At 48.6% G+C, this 25,204-nt stretch overlaps 2 protein-coding genes across 2 annotated transcripts in view; both read right to left on the bottom strand.

Annotated features, from left to right (window-relative positions):
* LOC142251094 (cytochrome P450 2A13-like) overlaps nt 1-11,189 on the bottom strand; it is a 36,713-nt gene extending 25,524 nt beyond the window's left edge. Inside the window, exon 1 of the mRNA XM_075323607.1 lies at nt 11,080-11,189. The gene's annotated coding sequence lies outside the window, so the exon portion shown is untranslated. The remainder of the gene's footprint in view (nt 1-11,079) is intronic.
* A 3,416-nt stretch (nt 11,190-14,605) lies between these two features.
* Nucleotides 14,606-25,204, bottom strand: part of LOC142251091 (cytochrome P450 2G1-like) — a 46,120-nt gene continuing 35,521 nt past the window's right edge. Inside the window, exons 6-10 of the mRNA XM_075323604.1 lie at nt 21,290-21,466; nt 21,063-21,204; nt 16,644-16,831; nt 16,249-16,390; nt 14,606-14,964 (exon numbers count right to left, since the gene is read on the bottom strand). Coding sequence (XP_075179719.1) covers nt 14,783-14,964; nt 16,249-16,390; nt 16,644-16,831; nt 21,063-21,204; nt 21,290-21,466 — 831 coding nt within the window. The 3' untranslated portion in view covers nt 14,606-14,782. The remainder of the gene's footprint in view (nt 14,965-16,248; nt 16,391-16,643; nt 16,832-21,062; nt 21,205-21,289; nt 21,467-25,204) is intronic.

The raw sequence follows: 25,204 nt of genomic DNA, 5'->3' as shown, positions 1-25,204 counted from the left end.
TAAGTGTGTCTGTGTACTTATTGCTATTAAAGTATTTTTTCTCTGTGTGGTGTCTTTTTTTTAACCCTTTATTGGAGATTCTTAATGTCTGGGTCAAACTTGCCTGACATTAAGAATCTCTGACTTAATACTAGCTAGTAAAACAAAGCTAGTATTAACTCATTATTACCCAGCGAGCCACCGGCATCATTGCAGCTGGAAGAGTTGGATACAGCGCCAGAAGAAGGCGCTTCTATGAGAGCGCCATTTTCTGGGGCGGCTGCGGACTGCAATTTGCAACAGAGGGGCCCAGAAAGCTCGGGCTAACCTGTGCTGCGGATTCCAATTCCCAGCTGCCTAGTTGTACCTGGCTGGACACAAAAATGGGGCGAAGCTCATGTCGGGTTTTTTTTTAAATTATTTTATGAAATTCATGAAATAATTAAAAAGAAGGGAATTTTGTTTACTTACCGTAAATTCCTTTTCTTCTAGCTCCAATTGGGAGACCCAGACAATTGGGTGTATAGCTATGCCTCCGGAGGCCACACAAAGTATTACACTAAAAGTGTAAAGCCCCTCCCCTTCAGCCTATACACCCCCCGTGCTGCCACGGGCTCCTCAGTTTTGGTGCAAAAGCAAGAAGGAGGAAAAAATTATAAACTGGTTTAAAGTAAATTCAATCCGAAGGAATATCGGAGAACTGAAACCATTCAACGTGAACAACATGTGTACACAAAAAAACAGGGGCGGGTGCTGGGTCTCCCAATTGGAGCTAGAAGAAAAGGAATTTACGGTAAGTAAACAAAATTCTCTTCTTCTTTGGCGCTCCATTGGGAGACCCAGACAATTGGGACGTCCAAAAGCAGTCCCTGGGTGGGTAAATAATACCTCATAATAGAGCCGTAACGGCTCCGTCCTACAGGTGGGCAACCGCCGCCTGAAGGACTTGCCTACCTAGGCTGGCATCTGCCGAAGCATAGGTATGCACCTGATAGTGTTTCGTGAAAGTGTGCAGGCTCGACCAGGTAGCTGCCTGACACACCTGCTGAGCCGTAGCCTGGTGTCGCAAGGCCCAGGACGCTCCCACGGCCCTGGTAGAATGGGCCTTCAGCCCTGAGGGAACCGGAAGCCCCGAGGAACGATAAACTTCGAGAATTGGTTCCTTGATCCACCGAGCCAGGGTTGATTTGGAAGCTTGTGTCCCTTTACGCTGGCCAGCGACAAGGACAAAGAGTGCATCCGAGCGGCGCAGGGGCGCCGTACGAGAAATGTAGACTCTGAGTGCTCTCACCAGATCTAACAAGTGCAAATCCTTTTCACACTGGTGAACTGGATGAGGGCAAAAAGAAGGTAAGGAGATATCCTGATTGAGATGAAAGGGGGATACCACCTTAGGGAGGAATTCCGGAACCGGACGCAGAACCACCTTGTCCTGGTGAAACACCAGGAAAGGAGCTTTGCATGACAACGCTGCTAGCTCAGACACTCTCCGAAGTGAAGTGACTGCTACTAGAAAAACCACTTTCTGCGAAAGGCGTGCGAGCGAAATATCCCTCATTGGCTCGAACGGTGGTTTCTGAAGAACCATCAGCACCCTGTTCAGATCCCAGGGTTCTAACGGACGCTTGTAAGGAGGGACGATGTGACAAACCCCTTGCAGGAACGTGCGTACCTGTGGGAGTCTGGCCAGGCGCTTCTGAAAAACACAGAGAGCGCAGAGACTTGTCCCTTAAGGGAGCCTAGCGACAAACCCTTTTCCAATCCGGATTGAAGAAAGGACAGAAAAGTGGGCAAGGCAAATGGCCAGGGAGAGAAACCCTGAGCAGAGCACCACGACAGGGATATTTTCCACGTCCTGTGGTAGATCCTGGCGGACGTTGGTTTCCTAGCCTGTCTCATGGTGGCAATGACCTCTTGAGATAATCCTGAAGACGCTAAGATCCAGGACTCAATGGCCACACAGTCAGGTTGAGGGCCGCAGAATTCAGATGGAAAAACGGCCCTTGAGACAGCAAGTCTGGTCGGTCTGGCAGTTTCCACGGTTGGCCGACCGTGAGATGCCACAGATCCGGGTACCACGACCTCCTCGGCCAGTCTGGAGCGACGAGGATGGCGCGGCGGCAGTCGGACCTGATCTTGCGTATCACTCTGGGCAACAGTGCCAGAGGAGGAAACACATAAGGAAGCTGAAACTGCGACCAATCCTGAACTAAGGCGTCTGCCGCCAGAGCTCTGTGATCTTGAGATCGAGCCATGAATGTTGGGACCTTGTTGTTGTGCCGTGACGCCATTAGGTCGACGTCCGGCATCCCCCAGCGGCAACAGATCTCCTGAAACACGTCCGGGTGAAGGGACCATTCCCCTGCGTCCATGCCCTGGCGACTGAGAAAGTCTGCTTCCCAGTTTTCTATGCCCGGGATGTGGACTGCGGAGATGGTGGAGGCCGTGGCTTCCACCCACATCAAAATCCGCCGGACTTCTTGGAAGGCTTGCCGACTGCGTGTTCCACCTTGGTGGTTGATGTAAGCCACCGCTGTGGAGTTGTCCGACTGAATTCGGATCTGCTTGCCTTCCAGCCACTGCTGGAACGCTTTTAGGGCAAGATACACTGCCCTGATCTCCAGAACATTGATCTGAAGTGAGGACTCTTGCTGAGTCCACGTACCCTGAGCCCTGTGGTGGAGAAAGACTGCTCCCCACCCTGACAGACTCGCGTCCATCGTGACCACCGCCCAGGATGGGGGTAGGAAGGATTTCCCCTTTGATAATGAGGTGGGAAGAAGCCACCACCGAAGGGAAGCTTTGGTTGCCTGAGAGAGGGAGACGTTCCTGTCCAGGGACGTCGGCATCCTGTCCCATTTGCGTAGGATGTCCCATTGAAGAGGACGCAGGTGAAACTGCGCAAAAGGAACTGCCTCCATTGCTGCCACCATCTTCCCAAGGAAGTGCATGAGGCGCCTCAAGGGGTGTGACCGACCTTGAAGGAGAGATTGCACCCCTGTCTGTAGTGAACGCTGTTTGTCCAGCGGAAGCTTCACTATCGCTGGAAGAGTATGAAACTCCATGCCAAGATATGTCAGCGATTGGACCGGTGTCAGATTTGACTTTGGAAAATTGATGATCCACCCGAAACTCTGGAGAGTCTCCAGAGTAACGTTGAGGCTGTGTTGGCATGCCTCTTGAGAGGGTGCCTTGACCAGCAGATCGTCTAAGTAAGGTATCACCGAGTGACCCTGAGAGTGGAGGACCGCAACTACTGTAGCCATGACCTTGGTGAAAACCCTTGGGGCTGTCGCCAGGCCGAACGGCAGTGCCGCGAACTGAAGGTGTTCGTCTCCTATGGCGAAGCGCAGGAAGCGCTGATGCTCTGGAGCAATCGGTACGTGGAGATAAGCATCTTTGATATCGATCGATGCTAGGAAATCTCCTTTGGACATTGAGGCGATGACGGAGCGGAGGGATTCCATCCGGAACCGCCTGGTCATTACGTGTTTGTTGAGCAGTTTTAGATCCAAAACAGGACGGAAAGAACCGTCCTTCTTTGGAGCCACAAACAGGTTGGAGTAGAAACCGTGACCCTGTTGCTGAAGAGGAACCGGGACCACCACTCCTTCTGCCTTCAGAATGCCCACCGCCTGCAGGAGAGCCTCGGCTCGCTCGGGAGGCGGAGATGTTCTGAAAAATCGAGTCGGAGGACGAGAGCTGAACTCTATCCTGTAACCGTGAGACAAAATGTCTCTCACCCAACGGTCTTTTACTTGTGGCAGCCAGGTGTCGCAAAAGCGGGAGAGCCTTCCACCGACCGAGGATGCGGTGTGTGGAGGCCGTAAGTCATGAGGAAGCCGCCTTGGTAGCGGCACCTCCGGCGATCTTTTTAGGGCGTGATTTGGACCGCCATGCGTCGGAGTTCCTCTGATCCTTCTGAGGCCTTTTGGACGAGGAGAATTGGGACCTGCCCGCCCCCCGAAAGGACCGAAACCTCGACTGTCCCCTCCTCTGTTGGGGTGTTTTTGGTTTGGCCTGGGGTAAGGATGTTTCCTTTCCCTTGGATTGTTTGATGATTTCATCCAATCTCTCACCAAACAAGCGGTCGCCAGAAAATGGCAAACCAGTTAAGCACTTTTTGGAAGCCGAATCTGCCTTCCATTCCCGTAGCCACAAGGCCCTGCGTATTGCCACCGAATTGTCGGCTGCAACCGCCGTACGGCTCGCAGAGTCCAGGACAGCATTAACAGCGTAGGACGCAAAAGCCGACGTTTGAGAGGTTATGGACGCCACCTGCGGCGCAGACGTACGTGTGAGTGCGTCAATTTGCGCCTGACCAGCTGAGATAGCTTGGAGTGCCCATACGGCTGCGAATGCTGGTGCAAAAGACGCGCCGATAGCTTCATAGATGGATTTCAACCAGAGCTCCATCTGTCTGTCAGTGGCATCCTTGAGTGAAGCTCCATCTTCCACTGCAACTATGGATCTAGCCGCCAGTCTGGAGATTGGAGGATCCACCTTGGGACACTGAGTCCAGCCCTTGACCACGTCAGGGGGGAAGGGGTAACGTGTATCCTTAAGGCGCTTGGAAAAACGCTTATCTGGACAAGCTCGGTGTTTCTGGACTGCCTCTCTGAAGTCAGAGTGGTCCAGAAACATACTCGTTGTACGCTTAGGAAACCTGAAACGGAATTTCTCCTGCTGAGAAGCTGACTCCTCCACTGGAGTAGCTGAGGGAGAAATATCCAACATTTGATTGATGGACGCAATAAGATCATTCACTATGGCGTCCCCATCAGGAGTATCAAGGTTGAGAGCGGCTTCAGGATCAGAATCCTGATCAGCTAGCTCCGCTTCATCATACAGAGAGTCCTCTCGCTGAGACCCTGAACAATGTGATGATGTCGAGGGGAAGTCATAGCGAGCTCGCTTAGTCGGTCTGGGACTGCGTTCCATGTCAGAGACCTCACCCTGGGATCTATGAGACACCCCGGGAGAACATTGTTGTTCCAACTGAGGGGGACCAGGGGGCAATGATTCCACAGTGCCCATGGCTTGAGATGCCGGCCTGGACTGCAAGGCTTCTAATATCTTAGCCATAGTCTCAGAAAGTCTTTCAGAAAAAACTGCAAACTCCGTCCCTGTCACCTGGACAGTGTTAACAGGTGGTTCTCCCTGGGCCACCCTTAGCAGAGGCTCCGGCTGAGTAAGTGCCACAGGGGCCGAGCATTGCACACAATGAGGGTCAGTGGAACCTGCCGGCAGTATAGCCGTACATGCTGCACAGGCAGCATAGTAAGTCTGTGCTTTGGCACCCTTGCTATTTGTGGACGACATGCTGTTGTCTCCTCTGAGCAATACAGGAGGGTATATAGCCAAAAACAACCGTGCACCATACAGTGTAAAGTATAGCCTATAATCATATAATCTATAAGTACACTTCTGCACCAGTGGGGCCAGCACCTAGGTGCTGCTTACCGCCCGCGCAATGCGGTTGTGTGGTCACCAGAATCCCTGCCTGGGTCTCCCTGAGCTTGTCTCCCTTCTCCAGCGTTAGCAGAGCTGACAGGAATGGCTGCCGGCGTCCTGAGGAGAGGAGGGGGCCGTGGGCGTGCCCTAGAAAGTGCGGGAATCTGGTGCCCCACTGTGCACAGTGAGAGGGGTGGAGTATGCAAAGCATGCTCCAGCCTCAGTTGCTGACGTCCTTTACAGCGTCCCGCCCTTCCCCTGACTGGCAGGCCTGGGGGCGGGAAAAGAATGAGACTAGGCCGCAAAAGCCGGGGACTCGAGTTATCAGCGCGGCCGCCGTATAAGCGCGGTCGGCGCGGAAGTCCCCGGCGCACTAACAGTCCCAGCCGCGCCGCATGATAACAATGGCAGCGGCGGTCAGCGCGGCAGTCCCCATACACTAACACACTCAGCGACGCTGCAGTGTGTAAAGGCACAAACGCAGTCAGCGCCGCGGTCCCCGGTGCACTAGCACACCCAGCAATGCTGGAGTGTTGCTGTGCGCGGTCCCCACGGGGACACAGAGTACCTCAAAGTAGCAGGGCCATGTCCCTGAACGATACTCAGCTCCTATCCAGCAGAGTCCTTAGGAGCTGTGGATGGAGCACGGTCTCATGTGCCTGGAGACCGATAGGATCCCACTTCACCCAGAGCCCTAAGGGGGATGGGGAAGGAAAACAGCATGTGGGCTCCAGCCTCCGTACCCGCAATGGATACCTCAACCTTAACAACACCGCCGACAAGAGTGGGGTGAGAAGGGAGCATGCTGGGGGCCCTGTTATGGGCCCTCTTTTCTTCCATCCGACATAGTCAGCAGCTGCTGCTGACTAAGCTGTGGAGCTATGCGTGGATGTCTGCCTCCTTCGCACAAAGCATAAAAACTGAGGAGCCCGTGGCAGCACGGGGGGTGTATAGGCTGAAGGGGAGGGGCTTTACACTTTTAGTGTAATACTTTGTGTGGCCTCCGGAGGCATAGCTATACACCCAATTGTCTGGGTCTCCCAATGGAGCGCCAAAGAAAAGGGCTTCCTTATATTTTTAGTTCCCAGCCGGGTACAAATAGGCAGCTAGGGGTTGGGGGCAGCCTGTACCTGCTTGCTGTACCTGGCTAGCATACAAAAATATAGCGAAGCTCACGTCATTTTTTTTGTACTTTTTCGGCAAAAAAAAAAATGCTTCCCTGGATTTTCCATTGCCAGTGAAAGTCACACCAAGCAGTGGGGGTTAGCAGCCAGTAGCTGCTTGGATTACCCTTTGCTAGCAATACAAAAAATGCAGCGGGAGCCCATATATTTTTTTTTTAATTATTTATTTAAATAACTAAAAAAAAAAAGGGCTTCCCTGTATTTTGATTGCTGGACATCACAGTGCTGTAAAAATAAATCTTTAAAAAAAATGACGTAGCACTCCACGGTATTTTTGATTCTCAGCGCAGATAAAGCAGACAGTTACAGGTTGCCACCCCCATCTGCCTGGCGTTACCTTGGCTGGCAATCAAAATACAGGGAAGCCCATTAATTTTTTTTATTTAAAAAAATAGTTAAAAAAAAAAATGACGTTGGGTCCCCCCATTTTTGATAGCCAGCTAGGGTAAAGCAGACGGCTGTAGCCTGAAAACCACAGATGGCAGATTTACCGTGGTTGGGGATCCAATGTGGAGGTCACCCCAGGCTCTTTTTTATAAGTATTTTATAAATATTAATAATTACAAAAAAAAAGTAGGGTCCCCCCCAAATTGGATCACCAGCCAAGATAAAGCAGACAGCTGTGGTCTAGTATTCTCAGGGTGGGAAGGTCCATAGTTATTGGCCCTTCACAGCCTAAAAATAGCAGGCTGCAGGCGCCCCAGAAGTGGCGCATCCACTAGATGCGCCAATCCTGGCGCTTCACCCCGCCCTGGTGCGGTGGCAAACGGGGTAATAAATGGGGCTGATACTAGCTGTAAGGTCACCTGACATCAAGCCCAGCAGTTTGTGATGTCATGGCATCTATCAGATACCCGACATCACAAACTGTCAGTACTAACAAAAAAAATAGACAAAAAAAATGTATTTGAAAAAACACTCCCAAAACATTCCCTCTTTCACCAATTTATTAGAAAGAAAAACAAATCCAAGTCTGCTGTAATCCAAGGGGTTCCTATGACGATCCATACAATAGTCACTGTCCCAGTCAATGAAGAACAGAATGTTCCCCATTGGCGGGGAGAGGAATGCAGTGACCTGAGCTAACATCAATAGGTCAGCCCAGGTCACTGCAGGGCATGACAAGTGCTGCTGTCAGGAGCGAGGTACATTACCTGCGGTGACAATCTCCTGCACTGCTGATAGCAGAGCTGTCACTGACTTCAATGACCGCCACCTTCACAGCCAAGTATCGCGGGAGCCTGTGACGTCACCGCTAGTCCCAGTCTCGGGTCGGCAGCGAGAGGAGGAGATGTGACAAGCGGCGGCCATGGAGGACAGTGACAGCGCTGAGGTCGGGAGAGCAGGACTTCATCACCGCAGGTAAGCCGAGCAGGGTAATGTGTGCGGAGTGCGAGGTGGGTGGAGCCAAGCAGGGTAATGGGTGCGGAGTGCAAGGTGGGTGGAGCCTAGTGGGGCCATGTGTGCAGGCGGCGGAGTGCGAGGTGAGTGGAGCCTAGCGGGGCCATGTGGCGCTGAGGACGTCAGTGCCGGGGACTGCATGGCTGGGGACAGGTGAGTGTGAGTGTGTGTGTGTGTGTGTACATGCCGAGTGCAGGAGGGGGCAGAGCCGAGCGGGGAAGTGCCGGCTCCCTGCACACGTAACCAGGGTAAATATCGGGTTACCAAGCAAAGCGCTTTGCTTGGATACCCAATATTTACATTGGTTACCAGCTTACCGCAGGCTGCCAGCGATGGCTCCCTGCACACTGTAGCTGTAAAAAGCCCTGCTTTTGGTGATCGCACCGTTCTCTAATGTAACTCGAACTGTCAAGCTTTTAGCAAAAAGCTCGAGTTCGATCTCAAGCACCCCCCAAAATCACTCGAACATGAAATTGGCGAACCTCGAACATCGCTCATCTCTACTTGCGAGCCAGCCCATAAACTGTTGGGGCTTGTAAATAGCCCCAGACCAACCTTTTCACTAAGCCGCAGTCTCTGAAGAGGCTGGTTAGAGGATGGGCCTGTGGTAGAGTCGGCTGAGGCCCTGTCACCAGCAAAACCGGTGACTACCCTCCGGGTCAGGGGTCCCCTGGACGTGGGGCCCTTGAAAAAGGACTGCCAGGTAAGGAACTTTTTACCCGGCCCGTTTGGGCAACACCCGGACCTACCTTGGACTTGGGCAAAGGGGTGCACACCATTGCTTAGCGGTGGCACCAGGGGGTAGGTTGTTTTGGTTGGGTGAAGTGAAAAGGACCCAGTCCGTCCTGTCCCGGTTGTTTATATGTGCAACATTTAAGAAACATGCCTCCCGTAAGGGAAGAAAACACAATCTACCTAAATGTAAATATGTTATTATAATTGTAAAATGTTTTACCCGTTTTATCTCGCTTTTTCTTGTTCATTAAAATGGTGGTGGTCGGACAGCCCACGGACGGTCTGTGTTTAACCAAGGGGAATTGTGACGCCCTGGCAAAACCAGGTAGTCACAGCTAGTTTCCCTCATTAGGAAACACACAGCCAACCTAGAAACCCTAGTCACCCCCCTTAGGGAAAGATAGACACAACAGTGGGCATGGCCAGGTGGTTGGGACATGCCCACCCAGGGGTCTAGACAGCCCGGGGCGGGAAAACAAGCAGAAAGTGTTTTGATTTCAGTTTGAAGAGGAGTGTGGGCCGGAGCTAGGGGTAAATCCAGCAGTGAAGTTCAAGTTGAACGGTACCAGGGTAGGAGCCCTGGTGCCACTGGCTAGGAGGCAGACGGTGGTCTCCACCAGCAGGAGACGGGAAGACGGCTCAGTGGAACCGAGGTGGACCGGGACAGGGTTGTAGCCCGCCGGTACCGACACGGGAAACCGACCCAGAAACTGTAGCACAAAGTGGGGTACTCGGACGCTGAAGCCAGGACCAGAACCTACTGGAGCTGGTTAATTAACCGATTGAGGCTAGGACTAGAGGTCCTGTCCCACCCAAAGTCCCTCATAGAGGACAACAGCCCACCAATTAGGGATAAGAGGTCACCGCCAGGGCCCATAGATCCCATGGGCCAGCGTCTGCGGGCACGGCTCCTTAGGCCACATCCAGCCGGGAGCGAACTCCTGAGTTTCACATTAGGAAAGTCCTCCTTTCACACAGCACTGCAGGACGACAAGAATAGAGACCACCAGCCGGGTGGGGGACCAGAACGCAACCGGCCGCGGCACCGGTCACCATCACCTTGGTTTACCAGAGACTTGTGTGTTTTACTAACAGTGAGTACACCAGCACCCCCTGCAGTCACCATCCCCTGCATACGCCAACCAGGTCCCGGGGCCACCATCCCTGACCACGGAGGGGTTAACAACTTGCTGCACAACATCTCCCCCGGGTGCCCCATAACAGCAGCGGTGGTGTCCCACCTCACCACACACCGTGGGTGGCGTCACAAACTTATTACGGCTCAGCCCGTACATATACGTCCCCCCATTTATTCGGCGTGTCCACGAGACCCCAGGGTCCGGAGACCCTCGAGCCACCACCCCTGAAGGCCCGGATCCGGGCAGCTGCTGGCACGGGGGCGGCACACTTATACCCAAGGAGAGGGCTAGACAGGAAAGTAACTGACAGAACAGCGGCAGCAGAACAGGAACAAAGAAGGAAAGTGGCCATGTCTGTCCTGGAGTTGTCTGTCATGACGATTACAAGCAAAATAAGGAGTTTGTTGTTGTGTTGCATTGCAAAGAATTTGCCTATGTGATGTGTTATCCAGCTACGTCTTCGACGGTGACCGGCGGTGGACATACCACAGAAGACACGAGTGTCGCACCCCCCAGCTGGAGCAAAACACATGCACAACTTCTGAGAAAGGGGAGTGGAGCCCTGCCGGACATCACCCGGCTCCCCTCTTCACATCATCCTCACAAAGCAGGGAAGGAGGACGGCTAATGCAGGAAGAGAGGAGGCGCCAGATCAAGACTAGAGGTGCCCATTGGACCAGATCGCGCCATCTGTGGGTATAATGAAAGGGTTTTTTGTGCTATACAGGGAGGATTGGGACAGATAGATTACTAGGAAGATGTAAATGTTGCCTTAAAGGTGGTGGCCGTACTATATATTGGTAAATCCTGGTGACATTTTCCCTTTGATACCGCTATTTGAATAGACGCAACATTGAGCATAGCTGTCCTCGAGATTACGGGGATACTGTATGTTCCGAATTTAGAAAACGCTGCGGCACTCAGAGGTAAACAGCAACACTAGATGACAGTACCGGTAGCATCCATTTTAAAGAATTTCTCCGTTTTCTGTTATAACATCACATAGTAACAAATCTCCATTTTTTTTATTGTGGATAGATATACACGGATATTCTAGAGGATTCTTCATGCATTCAGGCTTGAAATATTGGGAATAGCTAGATCTTATATTCTTATGTAGATTTAAAAGGAAAATGTCCCCGGGTTTTTCCCAATATAACCTTACCTGTACCTTAAAGAAAACCTACTGTAAGTTTTCTCTCGGTGTCACTAACTGTGTCCGGGAGCTTGTGCACTGCAACCGATATGTCAACACTGTCCCGAATAACGACACCGAACAGGTTCAGCCCTCCCCCACTGTGTAAAGGTCTTCAATCCAATAAGCAGCAGTATAATGATCCTCTACACCCTCTCAGTCCAGAGCTCAGACTGATTATATACCATGCAATCTACAGGATAGTCATATATAACATGTCCTGCATCATGGCCCCGCCAGTGGGAGATGTCCTACAATTAACTCCTCGTCAGACAGGCTTTGGCAATTTCTCAAACAGCAATTTCCTATTATATCGTTATATAACAGATCACTTTGGTTAGCAGTCGTATTATTTACCTTCTCCCATTGGCAGCATTCCTGTGGACTTTGCACTACAGACTCAATGAAAAAAACAAGATAGCCAGCACTCAATGTGCACTACTGCACCAAAAATTCCAAACTGTACTTATTATTAAAATTTGAGATTTTTGGCAAAAAATTGCAATTTCTTGAGCTACCCCGCCATGTCACGACAAATCTCATTGGGGCAGTCCTACTGTAAATTATTTTTATGTAAAATGTGCTATACGGCCTCACATATGAAAAAGTAGAACTGTTCTTAGCAGCACTTACTTGGTGTTTTTCAATCCCGTACCCATGACTGAGTCATGGCTGTGGGCGGGACAGGCCCAAGCAAATGCTGCATTAAGTAAATAGCCTGTGGACAGGGCCTGATGACTGAATGTGAACAGCCACCAATTGCCAAAATCAAGACAGGTGGAATACATCCCAAATTGGGGTGCAAGGTGGGGGTCAGCCACCGACAAATTCAATAAAAAAAACAAGAAAGGCAGCACTTTTCATTGAATTGGTCAGTGGATGACCCCCACCTTGCCGTGCACCCCAATTTGGGTTGTATTCCACCTGTCTTGATTTTGGCAATTGGTGGCTATTCACATTCAGTCATCAGGCCCTGTGCACAGGCTATTTACTTCAAGCAGCATTTGCTTGGGCCTGTCCCGCCCACAGCCTTGATTCAGTCATGGGTACGGGATTGAAAAGCACCAAGTAAGTTCTGCTAAGAGCAGTTCTACTTTTCATATGTGAGGCCGTACGGCACATTTAATATAAAAATATTTTAGTGTAGGACTGCCCCGAAGAGATTTGCCGTGACGTGGCGGGGTTGCTCAAGAAATTGCAATTTTTTGCCAAAAATCTCAAATTTTAATAAGTACAGTTTGGAATTTTTAGTGCAGTAGTGCACATTTAGTGCTGGCTGTCTTGTTTTTTTCTTTGCACTACAGACTGTAATTTACATTACTGTGGTTAGGAATCAGGTACTGTAATCAAAAACTGTCCCAATGGCAGCAACACTGGGCAACCTTAAAGGGATTTTCGATTTGAACAAAAGCTGTTCGAACACATAATTACAAAATTTACAGATACTGCCCTGTTTGCAATTTTAAAACTAGGAATATGTTTCGGAGCCACTTTTGATAAAATGCAAAATAACTTTACGGTTGTCCAGTTTTACAGCCATTTCGACACTGGTTCCAGCACCTGCTCTATGACTGTCTCTCAGTCTGTGTTTTCGCGTTGGTGACATCTCAATTAGAGCCCACTCTGGATTCCTAACCGTCCAGAAATTCCAGGAAGGTCCATAAAATTGGTCACTTTTTTCCTCTATCTGTAAAAAATTTAAGGCGTCCATGATTTTGATTATTATTTTGACTGTAATTATCATAATTTTACAGTTCACAGTGAATGCAGCTGATGTCTTTGTGGCACCTCAGTGGTCATGGGAGCAACAGCAGCGTTGTTCTCCTCCTCAGGGGGGGGGGCAATGCTATGCCTGGAAGCAGAGGTGAAATCTCCTTGTCAGGTGCAATCACACACACAACACTTCCTAACTCAGGCCAGAAGGGGGAGCTCAAGTCCTGGTTAGGACGAGCTTCCCTGTGCATTCTGGGCTGGGGAGAGGTTAGACAGGGAAACAGGAAGAGATACCTCAGAACACGAGAGGCGAGTAAAGAGGATGGTTGCTGTAAGAGAGCTGGTGTATAAGCTTTCCAGGACCAAGCGCAAGAACCAGGACACCGGGGTCCTCGATTGTCGGGTGCTAATGGCCCAGCAGTAAAACCCGGACAGCAGGAGATTACACATCTCCTGGCTTCTAGAAAATCCCAAGGCAAAGTAGCACAATAGAGCCTGGGGCCGCGGAAATAGAAGCAGACCCTGCATCCGGCTCGCGCTGCCCATCACAAGGGACAAGGCATATAGCATCTCAAAAGATGGACACTGTGCTGCTTCAGGCCACAGTGACCCACGCACAGAGCGCACTAGGAAGGCCTCCAAACTACCTAGCAGAGAGAGAGATACCCACTGCTACCAGGATGACTAGACCACTGTAACTCGGGACCATAAAGACTGACCAGTAAAAGAAACTACCAGCCTGTGTTGTCCAGTTACTGTCGGCGTACTCAGCCATGCACCCCAGCGTACACCGCCATAGACTGCCAACCCATTATCCTCTCTGGGGCCCGCTCTACCTCTGGGAAGCAGAACCATGCCAACTGCGATACCATCAGCCCCAGAGGACAGCACCCGCAGCGGCGGCTAATCTCTGGCCGCATATCACAGGTGGCTGTACGAGACAATCATCCTCATCATCTCTCCACCATCATCCCATCCCTTTTATTGTACACTTCGGGGCCACGAAACCAGGCGGGGCGACCCGTGACATCCCCTGATCCGACATCACCGGCGACAAGTAACCTTTCAACCCCCTGCCCCGTGGGTGCTACATCTTCATATCAGAATTTTAGGCTGTAGACATGGATCACTTGTAATCATAATTATTTGCTATGGTTTTCTAATGCAGTTCATGCATTTTCCCCGTGTGTCCTCCTTGTGTCTTCTATAGTGTTTAGTGGGGTTGATGAGCTCATCCCACCCATTCCCTAGTTAGGGCCCAGCACTAGGGATACCTAGGGTCAGGTATCCAGCTCGGCGCATAGGTGTAGAACCTATCTAGGTTGGTGAGGGACCCCAGGGACCAGCAGTAGGTTTGGTCAGCGGTCATCATCTTACCCTTCCCTAGACACAGTATTTCCCTTCCCTTCCACCATTTGTGCGGTACTTCCCCGTACCTAGAGTGACAGTAACATACAGTAAAATTATATGTAATAGGGTACTATAAAATAATGTACATGGCATAGGTGTCGAATAGGTAACTACCAAACAATAGGGTTAGAGATAGTTAAGTTTTGGGACTAGCCCACAAGGGGTTAGTTGATAAGGTAAGAGACGGTTTCTTCTAGAAAGTTAGGAACGACCTAGTGTGCGATAGGTACGAACGAATAGTCTGTAGGTCATGAAAGTCGCATGCAATGGGTGATATAAACAATGCTTTTAGAGGAGAATCTGTTACTACGATGCTTATCAGAGTCTATATGTCATGAAATGGAGGCAGTGAGGCCCAGACAGGTTCCACCATATGCCTTATATTTGACAGATTATATACAGTAAATACCTACACAAAGATAGGAGGCAAAACAATGGATCATCATTATACATTTTTAATATAGGTTTTGAATTCTAAAAAAAATAATTTCTATTTCTAACAAACATTCAGCAATTAAAATCAAATGTTAATAGGTCAGGAAATAAGGAAATGGTTCCTAGGAGCATCTCAGTTATCTGGGCGTCACATACATCTGGTAGGTCCTTGGTATTGTTCCGCTTGTATTTGGTTGTGGGGAGATCTCGATCTTCTCCGGATCTACCACTGGTTTCAGGTTAAATCTTTGTAATATGGTGGTGAGAAAGAGAAATAATTCCATTCGTGCCAAACCTTCTCCAATGCAACTTCTCTTGCCTGTGGCAAAGGGAAACATAAATGATAATTAGATGGTTGGACTTGTTTGTAAGCCAGGAGACCACACCTATAATTTGCTTTGCAAAGTGTAATCATTCTACATTTTTTCTCCATTGAGTATTAGCCTAGAGCGGTGCAAAACAAGACAATCACCCCAACTATAGTCCCTGCTCCAAAAGTATGATCCTTTAAATTAAGTTAGTCAGGGGTAGACTATGTGCTAAACTAAGCCAATTGTCATGTGGGGCAGCTTATTCTAAGAATAATACCTTTCTTCCCCAAATCTGTGGGCTTGTGTTCAGATAATGTAAATAATTTTGTCATGCGATGTTCAACTCGGCACGCACTTGGTGGCACGGCAGTGTCAGACTCTGTTCACACTAGCATCCTGAGGCTTCAGAATTGTTCAGCCAGAGCCAGGCGTCGGCTGAGTCAGGTTCACTGGTCTTCAGCCCTGCGGGAGTTAATTCCTGCAGACTGGTGAGCAGAAACTAAGAGCTCAGGTTGCTAATTACCATGTGCAGCTGTCTCCTCCCTATTTAAGGTATGGGTTTCTTCCAGTATGTGCTGAAAGTAGCTTCAGTGATTCCGGTCTTAGTGGTGATCCTGTTTATGGTGATCTGTCTTACGATTCTGAGTGGTGTGGAAGTTCCCCTGCTGTGCATAACTTCCTTCCCTTTTCTTTATTCCCCTGTACACATATCATCTCTCCTTTGTGTTTGACTGCAGTGTGTATGAGTTTTCATTCTCCTTTGTCCGTGTCGTTTCTGTGGGGTTTTGTTATTGTGTTTCCGGCCCGCCACAAGGGTGTGGGAAAATGGGAGTAGAATCAGGGCTCTGAAAGGAGTCAGGGTCAAGCAGGGGGCTCAGACCTGGCTACCATCAAGCTTACCTCCGAAATAAGGGACAGCGAAGGGTCTCGAGTCTGAGGGCCAGCCTAGGGGCCCCTGTTCCATCATTAAATACCCTGTGACACTTTTATGTGGTAAGAAAATTAGGTTTTGTGCACTTGTTTCACCCATAGAAAATCTACAAACTATGCTCGTAAATCCTCCACCTCCATGATTAATAGCACTAACTTCCCTTGGGCAAACTCTGTCTCAGGATGCAAACCTGCCCATCAATGCTGTCAACCCCCACCTTGATACACCCTTGACATCGATGTATTTGATCATAACAAACAATCAACATCATTGCAGAAGTTGAAATATGTGTCATATATTATGGAAAATTAAGGTAAGGTATGGAATATCCACCAGGAAATAAATAGTCATAAATAATTACCTAAAGAGAAAGGCACAAAGGCCTCGTTCTTCCGGAAGCTGCAATCATCGTTCAGAAAGTTTGTGGGATCAAATTGTTCTGGGTTCTTAAAAGACTTGGGATCCTTCAGTATAGATGTCAGCATTGGGAAAACTAGAGTGTCCTGCAAACATGTAGAAGAGAGTATGACCTTCACATCATAGACACTTACCAACACCCAAATCACCTATGGTTTCCCATCCCATGACACGTCTGCTACTTTTCTTTGGATGTAAGTGTATACGACATGGCTATCTTGAAGTTCAGAAAGCTAAAATAAAGACTCATCATGGCAAAAATAAAAAAAAGTTCCTAGGACATGCTTCAAACATCTGCCCGCCACCACATGAGGTGGTTGATGTTTTCTTGCTTCTTACCTTGGGAATGTGGTATCCTCGGAAGGTTATGTCTTGACCGGTTGCATGTGGAATTCCCATTGGGGTGATGTCCGCGAACCTCAGAATGTCATGTATAACGGCATCTGTGTAAGGCATCTGGACACGATCCTCCACTGATGGACATCTATTCTGGCCAATCACGTTATCTATCTCCTCTTGAATCTTACCTTTATGGGCACATATCATAATTCAGGGTTTAATGGAGAAACCAAAATTCATTTCTTTAGACCTAATATTGTACTGATTTATGTATTATTAGCAATATTATTATTATATCTCATAGTATTATACTGAACACAATTTAGGAAAAAAGCAGAAATGAGAGAAATTAGGATTTACGAAACACAGGATCCAGTGCTTAAGTCACCCAGTTGATCGGAGGAATCATTAGACAGTTTTCATGACATCTGGTCATTGAAAGACAACATTTGCTTAGATTTCAAGATTTTTCTGTGGATTCCTGCAAACTTCCCCCAGTTTTTTATTCCATAAAAGGAGGCTTAAATAGAAGATCAACTAAAATATTTTTTTCTTGAAGGGATGTGACAGTATTGGAACAGCTGATGTTCTAAAATTTCGGACTGTAAGGTAAATAACCTAACACTAGTGATGAGCAGGCACTACCATGCTCGGTTGCTCGGTACTCGTAACTAGTGATGAGCGGGCACTACCATGCTCAGGTGCTCTGTACTCGTAACTAGTGATGAGCGGGCACTACCATGCTTGGGTGCTCTGTACTCGTAACTAGTGATGAGCGGGCACTACCATGCTTGGGTGCTCTGTACTCGTAACTAGTGATGAGCGAGCACTACCATGCTCGGTTGCTCGGTACTCGTAACTAGTGATGAGCGAGCACTACCATGCTCGGTTGCTCGGTACTCGTAACTAGTGATGAGCGGGCACTACCATGCTCAGTTGCTCGGTACTCGTAACTAGTGATGAGCGAGCACTACCATGCTCAGGTGCTCAGTACTCGTAACTAGTGATGAGCGGGCACTACCATGCTCAGGTGCTCTGTACTCGTAACCAGTGATGAGCAGGCACTACCATGCTTGGGTGCTCTGTACTCGTAACTAGTGATGAGCGGGCACTACCATGCTTGGGTGCTCTGTACTCGTAACTAGTGATGAGCGAGCACTACCATGCTCGGTTGCTCGGTACTCGTAACTAGTGATGAGCGAGCACTACCATGCTCGGTTGCTCGGTACTCGTAACTAGTGATGAGCGGGCACTACCATGCTCAGTTGCTCGGTACTCGTAACTAGTGATGAGCGAGCACTACCATGCTCAGTACTAGTGATGAGCGAGCACCACCATGCTCAGGTACTTGGTACTTGTAACTAGTGATTAGCAAGCACTACCATGCTCAAGTATCGAGGTTCCGAGCATGGTAGTGCCCGCTCACCAATAGTTACGAGTACCGAGTACCTGAGCATGGTAGTGCCCGCTCATCACTAGTTACGAGTACAGAGCACCCGAGCATGGTAGTGCTCGCTCATCACTAGTTACGAGTACAGAGCACCCGAGCATGGTAGTGCCCGCTCATCACTAGTTACGAGTACAGAGCACCCGAGCATGGTAGTGCTAGCTCATCACAAGTTTCGAGTGCAGAGCACCCGATAATGGTAGTGCCCGCTCATCACTAGTTACGAGTACAGGGCATCCGAGCATGGTAGTGCCCGCTCATCACTAGTAATGAGTACTGAGCACAGGAGCATGGTAGTCATAGTAGCAGCCATATTTTTTACTATATCTTTTAATGTGGAATGTATTTAATTAATCCTCCACTGTGGACAATTCCTGTTTAAGGGTGCTTTTCACGCTGCAACATCTCTAGCAATCTCGTTAGAGATGTGACACGCCAGTGTGGCGCCCAGGACAAGCCAGGGGCCACAGAGAACAACACCTACACACCCCACACTCCCGGTCAGGCACACCGAAGTCAGACACAAACCCTTGTTGCCTCCCTCCAGGGGCTGATGTCCACACCAGGGGGTGGGCCAGGCGGTTGGCCCCGCCCACGGAGGAGTTCACAGTCCTGGAGGCGGGAAAACCAGACAGATTAGTTTTGGAGGTGAAAGTGGAAGGAAGGAAAGTGGTAGTGGAGCAACTAACTGACAGCGTCCGGGTGTGTGGCCCGGGCGGTACAGCAAGGTTGGCAGACGGTGGTGACCATCTGCAGGAGTGGCCTATCGGAGTATACCGTAAGGACCGTGGACGGGCGGTGGCCCGGCGGTACCGGACCGGTACGCAAAGAGAAGCCAGCACCATCCGGCAGGGGCTTACGGACCCCGGCAAGGCTAGGAGTCGCCGTGAATTTGCCAAATCCGTCAGCGAAGGGAACCTCCTGGGTTTCCCAGCAGCCAAGTCCCGACAGAAGGCAACAGTCCAACCGTGAGAGGGAAACACAGCCACCGCCAAGGCTACCGTTCCCAGGGCCAGAGCCTGCGGGCAAAAGGGGCTCCTTCAGCTCCCATCCAAGCTGGGGAGCGGGTTACCGGTGGGAACCCATTGGAACCGTTTACAGTACATAGGTGCAGGGAAAGGCAGTCACCATCAACCTGCCGGGAGAAACAACACCGCAGCCGTCTGTGGGACCCGTCCACCCAGCCGTGTGTTTTACCGAGAACTGTGTCCTCATCATTGGCTGAGTGAGTACCACCGTGCCGTGCGGCACAGGGCTGCCCCCGCGACCCTGCACCTCACCAGGCCCCGTAACCCGCCTGCCATCCATCCCTACCCCATCACCGGGCCCCGGGACAACCAACCCCCTACCCACGGAGGGGAGAACTAACAACAAAGCTGCTCCCTGTCACCGCTCCCTGGATTCCCGTCTAGAGCAGCGGTGGTGTCACCAATATCACCACAACCGTGGGTGGCGTCACAGACAATATCCAATCCCCACAATCAAACACCCTTTTCACTCACGGGCGAGGAGCGCCGCTCGAGTCCCAGGGATCCGGCCCACCGCTCGAGCCACCACCGAGCAGCAGCGGCAGCAGCAGCCGGACCCGAGCAGTGGGAGAGCGCAGCATCCCCTCCTCCGCCCGCGACACCAGATCACAGATGCAATTTGCCGAGATCGCACATAGGTCGTTCTTTTTAAAGCACCGGTCACATGTACGATCTCGGCAGATCTTATCTGCGATCTGGCGTATCGCATCGCTAACGAGATCGCTAGCGATGTCGCAGCATGTAAAGCACCCTTTAGAAAGGACCTTTGCTGATAAGCGAACATTAAAGTACCCCCCTGACGTGACCTCCAATGATCCGCTGTTATCTTAAGAGGGGAACTCCATCAGTAAATATTTAAATTTCCAGGAGTGCCACCACAGAAAAATGTAGCATTACACAGTACCCATTCCCATCTATGTGCACACGGTATGAATTTACAGCACAAAATTCTGCTGTAAATCCTGTTGTGTTGCCAGGGAAAAGGCTGCATAAAAAATGCTCTAATTTTATTCCCTTTTTGTTGCGTTTTATTCCCCACTCATTAATATGGGTGAAATAAACACCAAAAATCTGCATAGAATTTATATATTGCAGATTGTAATCTGACACAAACTTGCATGGGAAAAAAAGAAGTAGCCTGTGCATGAGATTTCGGAGATCTCATCCACTCAGCTGGTACTGTCAGTATTTTCTGCACCAAATCCGTACAAAAAAAATGCAACAAAAAAGCTTCATGTGCACATAACCTTACTTAAGCGGGCTTTACACGCTACGATATATCATACGATATGTCGTCGGAGTCACGTCGTAAGTGACACATCCGGCATCGTATGACATATCATAGCGTGTGGCAGCTACGAGCGACTGTGAACGAGCAAAAATACTCACCTTATCATTGCTCGTTGACACGTCGCTCATTTTCTAAAATCGAACGTCCGGTTGTTCATCGTTCCCGTGGCAGCACACATCACTACGTGTGACACCCCGGGAACGATGAACACAGCTTACCTGCGTCCCGCCGGCAATGCTGAAGGAAGGAGGTGGGCGGGATGTTTATATCCCGCTCATCTCCGCCCCTCTGCTTCTATTGGCCGCCTGCCGTGTGACGTAGCTGTGACGCCGAACGTCCCTCCCCCTTCAGGAAGAGGATGTTCACCGCCCACAGCGAGGTCGTTTGGAAAGTAAGTACGTGTGACGGGGGGTTTAGGACTTTGTGCGACACGGGCAAGAAATTGCCCGTGCCGCACAAATGATGGGGGCGGGTGCGATTGCACGAGAAATTGAAGCATGTAAAGCAGCCTTTAGGAATCGGTCATAGAGAGTGAGAGATAATTCTATTAAGACTGCCTAAGTTCTCCCTCTGCAATATCAGTGATATTCACTAAAGTAATCCCGTGATTTTAGACAAACATTGTCTCTCTTAAGATAATAAGAAGCGCTTACTTTGCACATCTGGGTATTTGAGCAGGTAGAGTAACCCATATCTTAAGGTTGTGCTTGTTGTATCCGAGCCGGCAACGAAGAGGTCCATAACCGTGCCAAATAAGTTATCAGAGTGGAATTCAGATTTCGGATTGCTCTTCTCCTGCAAAGTCACAAACCATTTATTATTCTAGAACTGCCCTATGACATTGTGATGGGTCTGTTTTTTCGGAAATGTAATACGTCACCTCCTCCATTTTTATCAGGAAGCAGTCAATGAAATCCCGAGGGCAATTTGGGTCAATTGTCACTTTGTGACTTTCCAAAGACTCCAAAATAAACTTTTTCAGTTTCTCTACATAGGAGAAAATCTTTTGGTGGGGTCCAGGAACATAGGTGAAAATCTTGGGAAAGACATTAAGAAGCTGAAAAAGAGGGAAAACAAGAGGGTCATTAAGCTCCAAAGACTCCAAATTCCTTCTACCAAAGACTTTACTAGTAGTGATGAGCGGGCACTATCATGTTCAGGTGCTCAGTACTGGTAACTAGTGATGAGCGGGCACTACCATGCTCAGGTTCTTAGTACTGGTAACTAGTGATGAGCGGGCACTACCATGCTCCGGTGCTTAGTACTGGTAACTAGTGATGAGCGGGCACTACCATGCTCAGGTGCTCAGTACTGGTAACTAGTGATGAGCGGGCACTACCATGCTCAGGTGCTTAGTAATGGTAACTAGTGATGAGCGGGCACTACCATGCTCAGGTGCTTAGTACTGGTAACTAGTGATGAGCGGGCACTACCATGCTCAGGTGCTCAGTACTGGTAACTAGTGATGAGCGGGCACTACCATGCTCAGGTGCTCAGTACTGGTAACTAGTGATGAGCGGGCACTACCATGCTCAGGTGCTCAGTACTGGTAACTAGTGATGAGCGGGCACTACCATGCTCAGGTGCTCAGTACTGGTAACTAGTGATGAGCGGGCACTACCATGCTCAGGTGCTCCGTACTTGTAACTAGTGAGGAGCGGGCACTACCATGCTCGGGTGCTCAGTACTGGTAACTAGTGATGAGCGGGCACTACCATGCTCGGTTGCTTAATACTCGTAACCAGTGATGAGTGACCACTACCATGTTCTGGTTCTCAGTACTCGTAATGAGCAGTTGGACGCTTGTATGGGCATGAATCGTATACTGAGTATAATGGAAGTCAATGGGGAACTCGAGTATTTTTCCGGGAAATCTTCGGGAAAAATGCCCAAGCTCCCCATTGACGTCCATTATATTCAAGTGCTCGAGTCGCGCCCATCTGAGTATCCAACTGCTCATTATAAGTAACGAGCACCTTGTTCGATAATTTGTGGGGTTGGCTCAGATGCTATTGGTTTTGTATTGAGATGTATTCTCCTAAACTCTGTTCAACTGTTTTTGTCTATTTTGCCAACTGACTGCTTTATGGTTTGTAAGGGTCTGTTGTATAAGTAAAGAATTTTAAAAAAGTAACGAGCACCTGAGCCATGGTAGTGCCCGCTCATCACTATTTACTTGAAGTCATAAATCCAGGAGTCCAAAAAAAGTAATGAAGCGGTGGCACTCACCAATGATGATCAGTCTTTATTTCTTCACATAGTAAGAACAAGCAGTTGGGTAGGTGCGGGACATCCGTAGGTATTCCACACCTACCCAACTGCTTGTTCTTACTAAGTGAAGAAATAAAGACTGATCATCATTGGTGAGTGCCACCACTTCATTACTTTTTTTGGACTTCTGCACTCTCTGCTTCTATGCTGTTGGTTGAGTAACGCCGGAGTCAGTCGCGCTTCACAGTGAGTTCAACGTCTTGTTTTATCGGCTCAGTGATTGTGCAGTAATATTGTAAATATAACGAAAAAGGGGGAGCAAATGCTCAACACTAGAGGTCAGCGAACTCAAGGATCGGTGTTTGGTGTTCGTACCAAAGACAGACTTTACACAAAAAAACAGAGTTACTGTATGGCTTCCAGAGACCCGAACTGCCCAGTTAGTGACTTCCATTGGGGTTCCGGTCAATTCTGGGTCCGAAATCGAACTTTATGTAAAGTCTGGATGAACCCACTGAACCAAACTTCTACGGGTCCACTCATTTTTACCAGACACAAATAAGAATAAAAAATATCCTTTTTTAATTATGGTGATAAAAAACCCAAAATATTTAAAAAAAGGGGAGACGATCAGAAACCCAACTGACTCGAAAAATAAGTAAATACTTATACATAACAAATGGCTGCAACGTTAACATGAAAATAGTGCATAGACTATGAGATAAATAAGAAATTGGTCACTTGTAGTCTGACTCGATCCTGGAGTTAAATCTTGCCTTATAGAGGTAACATTGTGCCTCATACCTTATGATGCTAAGAAAGCGGTCACGGATAAAGTGGAGATATAATAGTAAAAATGCAAGTATGGCAAAAAATACGCCAATTCATACATACGTCAAAATTAAAATCACAAGTCACCTATATGGGTAGAGGCAAAGGTAAGAAGAGGTAAAATAGGATAAGACCCCTTCCTTATCTAACATATAAAGCTGAACGTAATTAATATTATATATATATATATATATATATATATATATATATATACATACACAGTCAGGGCCAGAAATATTTGGACAGTGACATAAGTTTTGTTATTTTAGCTGTTTACAAAAACATGTTCAGAAATACAATTATATATATAATATGGGCTGAAAGTGCACACTCCCAGCTGCAATATGAGAGTTTTCACATCCAAATCAGAGAAAGGGTTTAGGAATCATAGCTCTGTAATGCATAGCCTCCTCTTTTTCAAGGGACCAAAAGTAATTGGACAAGGGACTCTAAGGGCTGCAATTAACTCTGAAGGCGTCTCCCTCGTTAACCTGTAATCAATGTAGTTAAAAGGTCTGGGGTTGATTACAGGTGTGTGGTTTTGCATTTGGAAGCTGTTGCTGTGACCAGACAACATGCGGTCTAAGGAACTCTCAATTGAGGTGAAGCAGAACATCCTGAGGCTGAAAAAAAAGAAAAAATCCATCAGAGAGATAGCAGACATGCTTGGAGTAGCAAAATCAACAGTCGGGTACATTCTGAGAACAAAGGAATTGACTGGTGAGCTTGGGAACTCAAAAAGGCCTGGGCGTCCACGGATGACAACAGTGGTGGATGATCGCAGCTTACTTTCTTTGGTGAAGAAGAACCCGTTCACAACATCAACTGAAGCCCAGAACACTCTCAATGAAGTAGGTGAATCTGTCTCTAAGTCAACAGTAAAGAGAAGACTCCATGAAAATAAATACAAAGGGTTCACATCTAGATGCAAACCATTCATCAATTCCAAAAATAGACAGGCCAGAGTTAAATTTGCTGAAAAACACCTCATGAAGCCAGCTCAGTTCTGGAAAAGTATTCTATGGACAGATGAGACAAAGATCAACCTGTACCAGAATGATGGGAAGAAAAAAGTTTGGGGAAGAAAGGGAACGGCACATGATCCAAGGCACACCACATATTCTGTAAAACATGGTGGAGGCAGCATGATGGCATGGGCATGCATGGCTTTCAATGGCACTGGGTCACTTGTGTTTAGTGATGACATAACAGCAGACAAGAGTAGCCGGATGAATTCTGAAGTGTACCGGGATATACTTTCAGCCCAGATTCAGCCAAATGCCGCAAAGTTGATCGGACGGCGCTTCACAGTACAGATGGACAATGACCCCAAGCATACAGCCAAAGCTACCCAGGAGTTCATGAGTGCAAAAAAGTGGAACATTCTGCAATGGCCAAGTCAATCACCAGATCTTAACCCAATTGAGCATGCATTTCACTTGCTCAAATCCAGACTTAAGACGGAAAGACCCACAAACAAGCAAGACCTGAAGGCTGCGGCTGTAAAGGCCTGGCAAAGCATTAAGAAGGAGGAAACCCAGCGTTTGGTGATGTCCATGGGTTCCAGACTTAAGGCAGTGATTGCCTCCAAAGGATTCGCAACAAAATATTGAACATAAAAATATTTTGTTTGGGTTTGGTTTATTTGTCCAATTACTTTTGACCTCCTAAAATGTGGAGTGTTTGTAAAGAAATGTGTACAATTCCTACAATTTCTATCAGATATTTTTGTTCAAACCTTCAAATTAAACGT

The sequence above is a fragment of the Anomaloglossus baeobatrachus genome, chromosome 9, assembly GCF_048569485.1.
Source record: "Anomaloglossus baeobatrachus isolate aAnoBae1 chromosome 9, aAnoBae1.hap1, whole genome shotgun sequence".
NCBI lineage: Eukaryota > Metazoa > Chordata > Amphibia > Anura > Aromobatidae > Anomaloglossus > Anomaloglossus baeobatrachus.
Note: the sequence above shows the minus strand (reverse complement) of the source record. Positions and strands in the feature narration are given on the sequence as shown.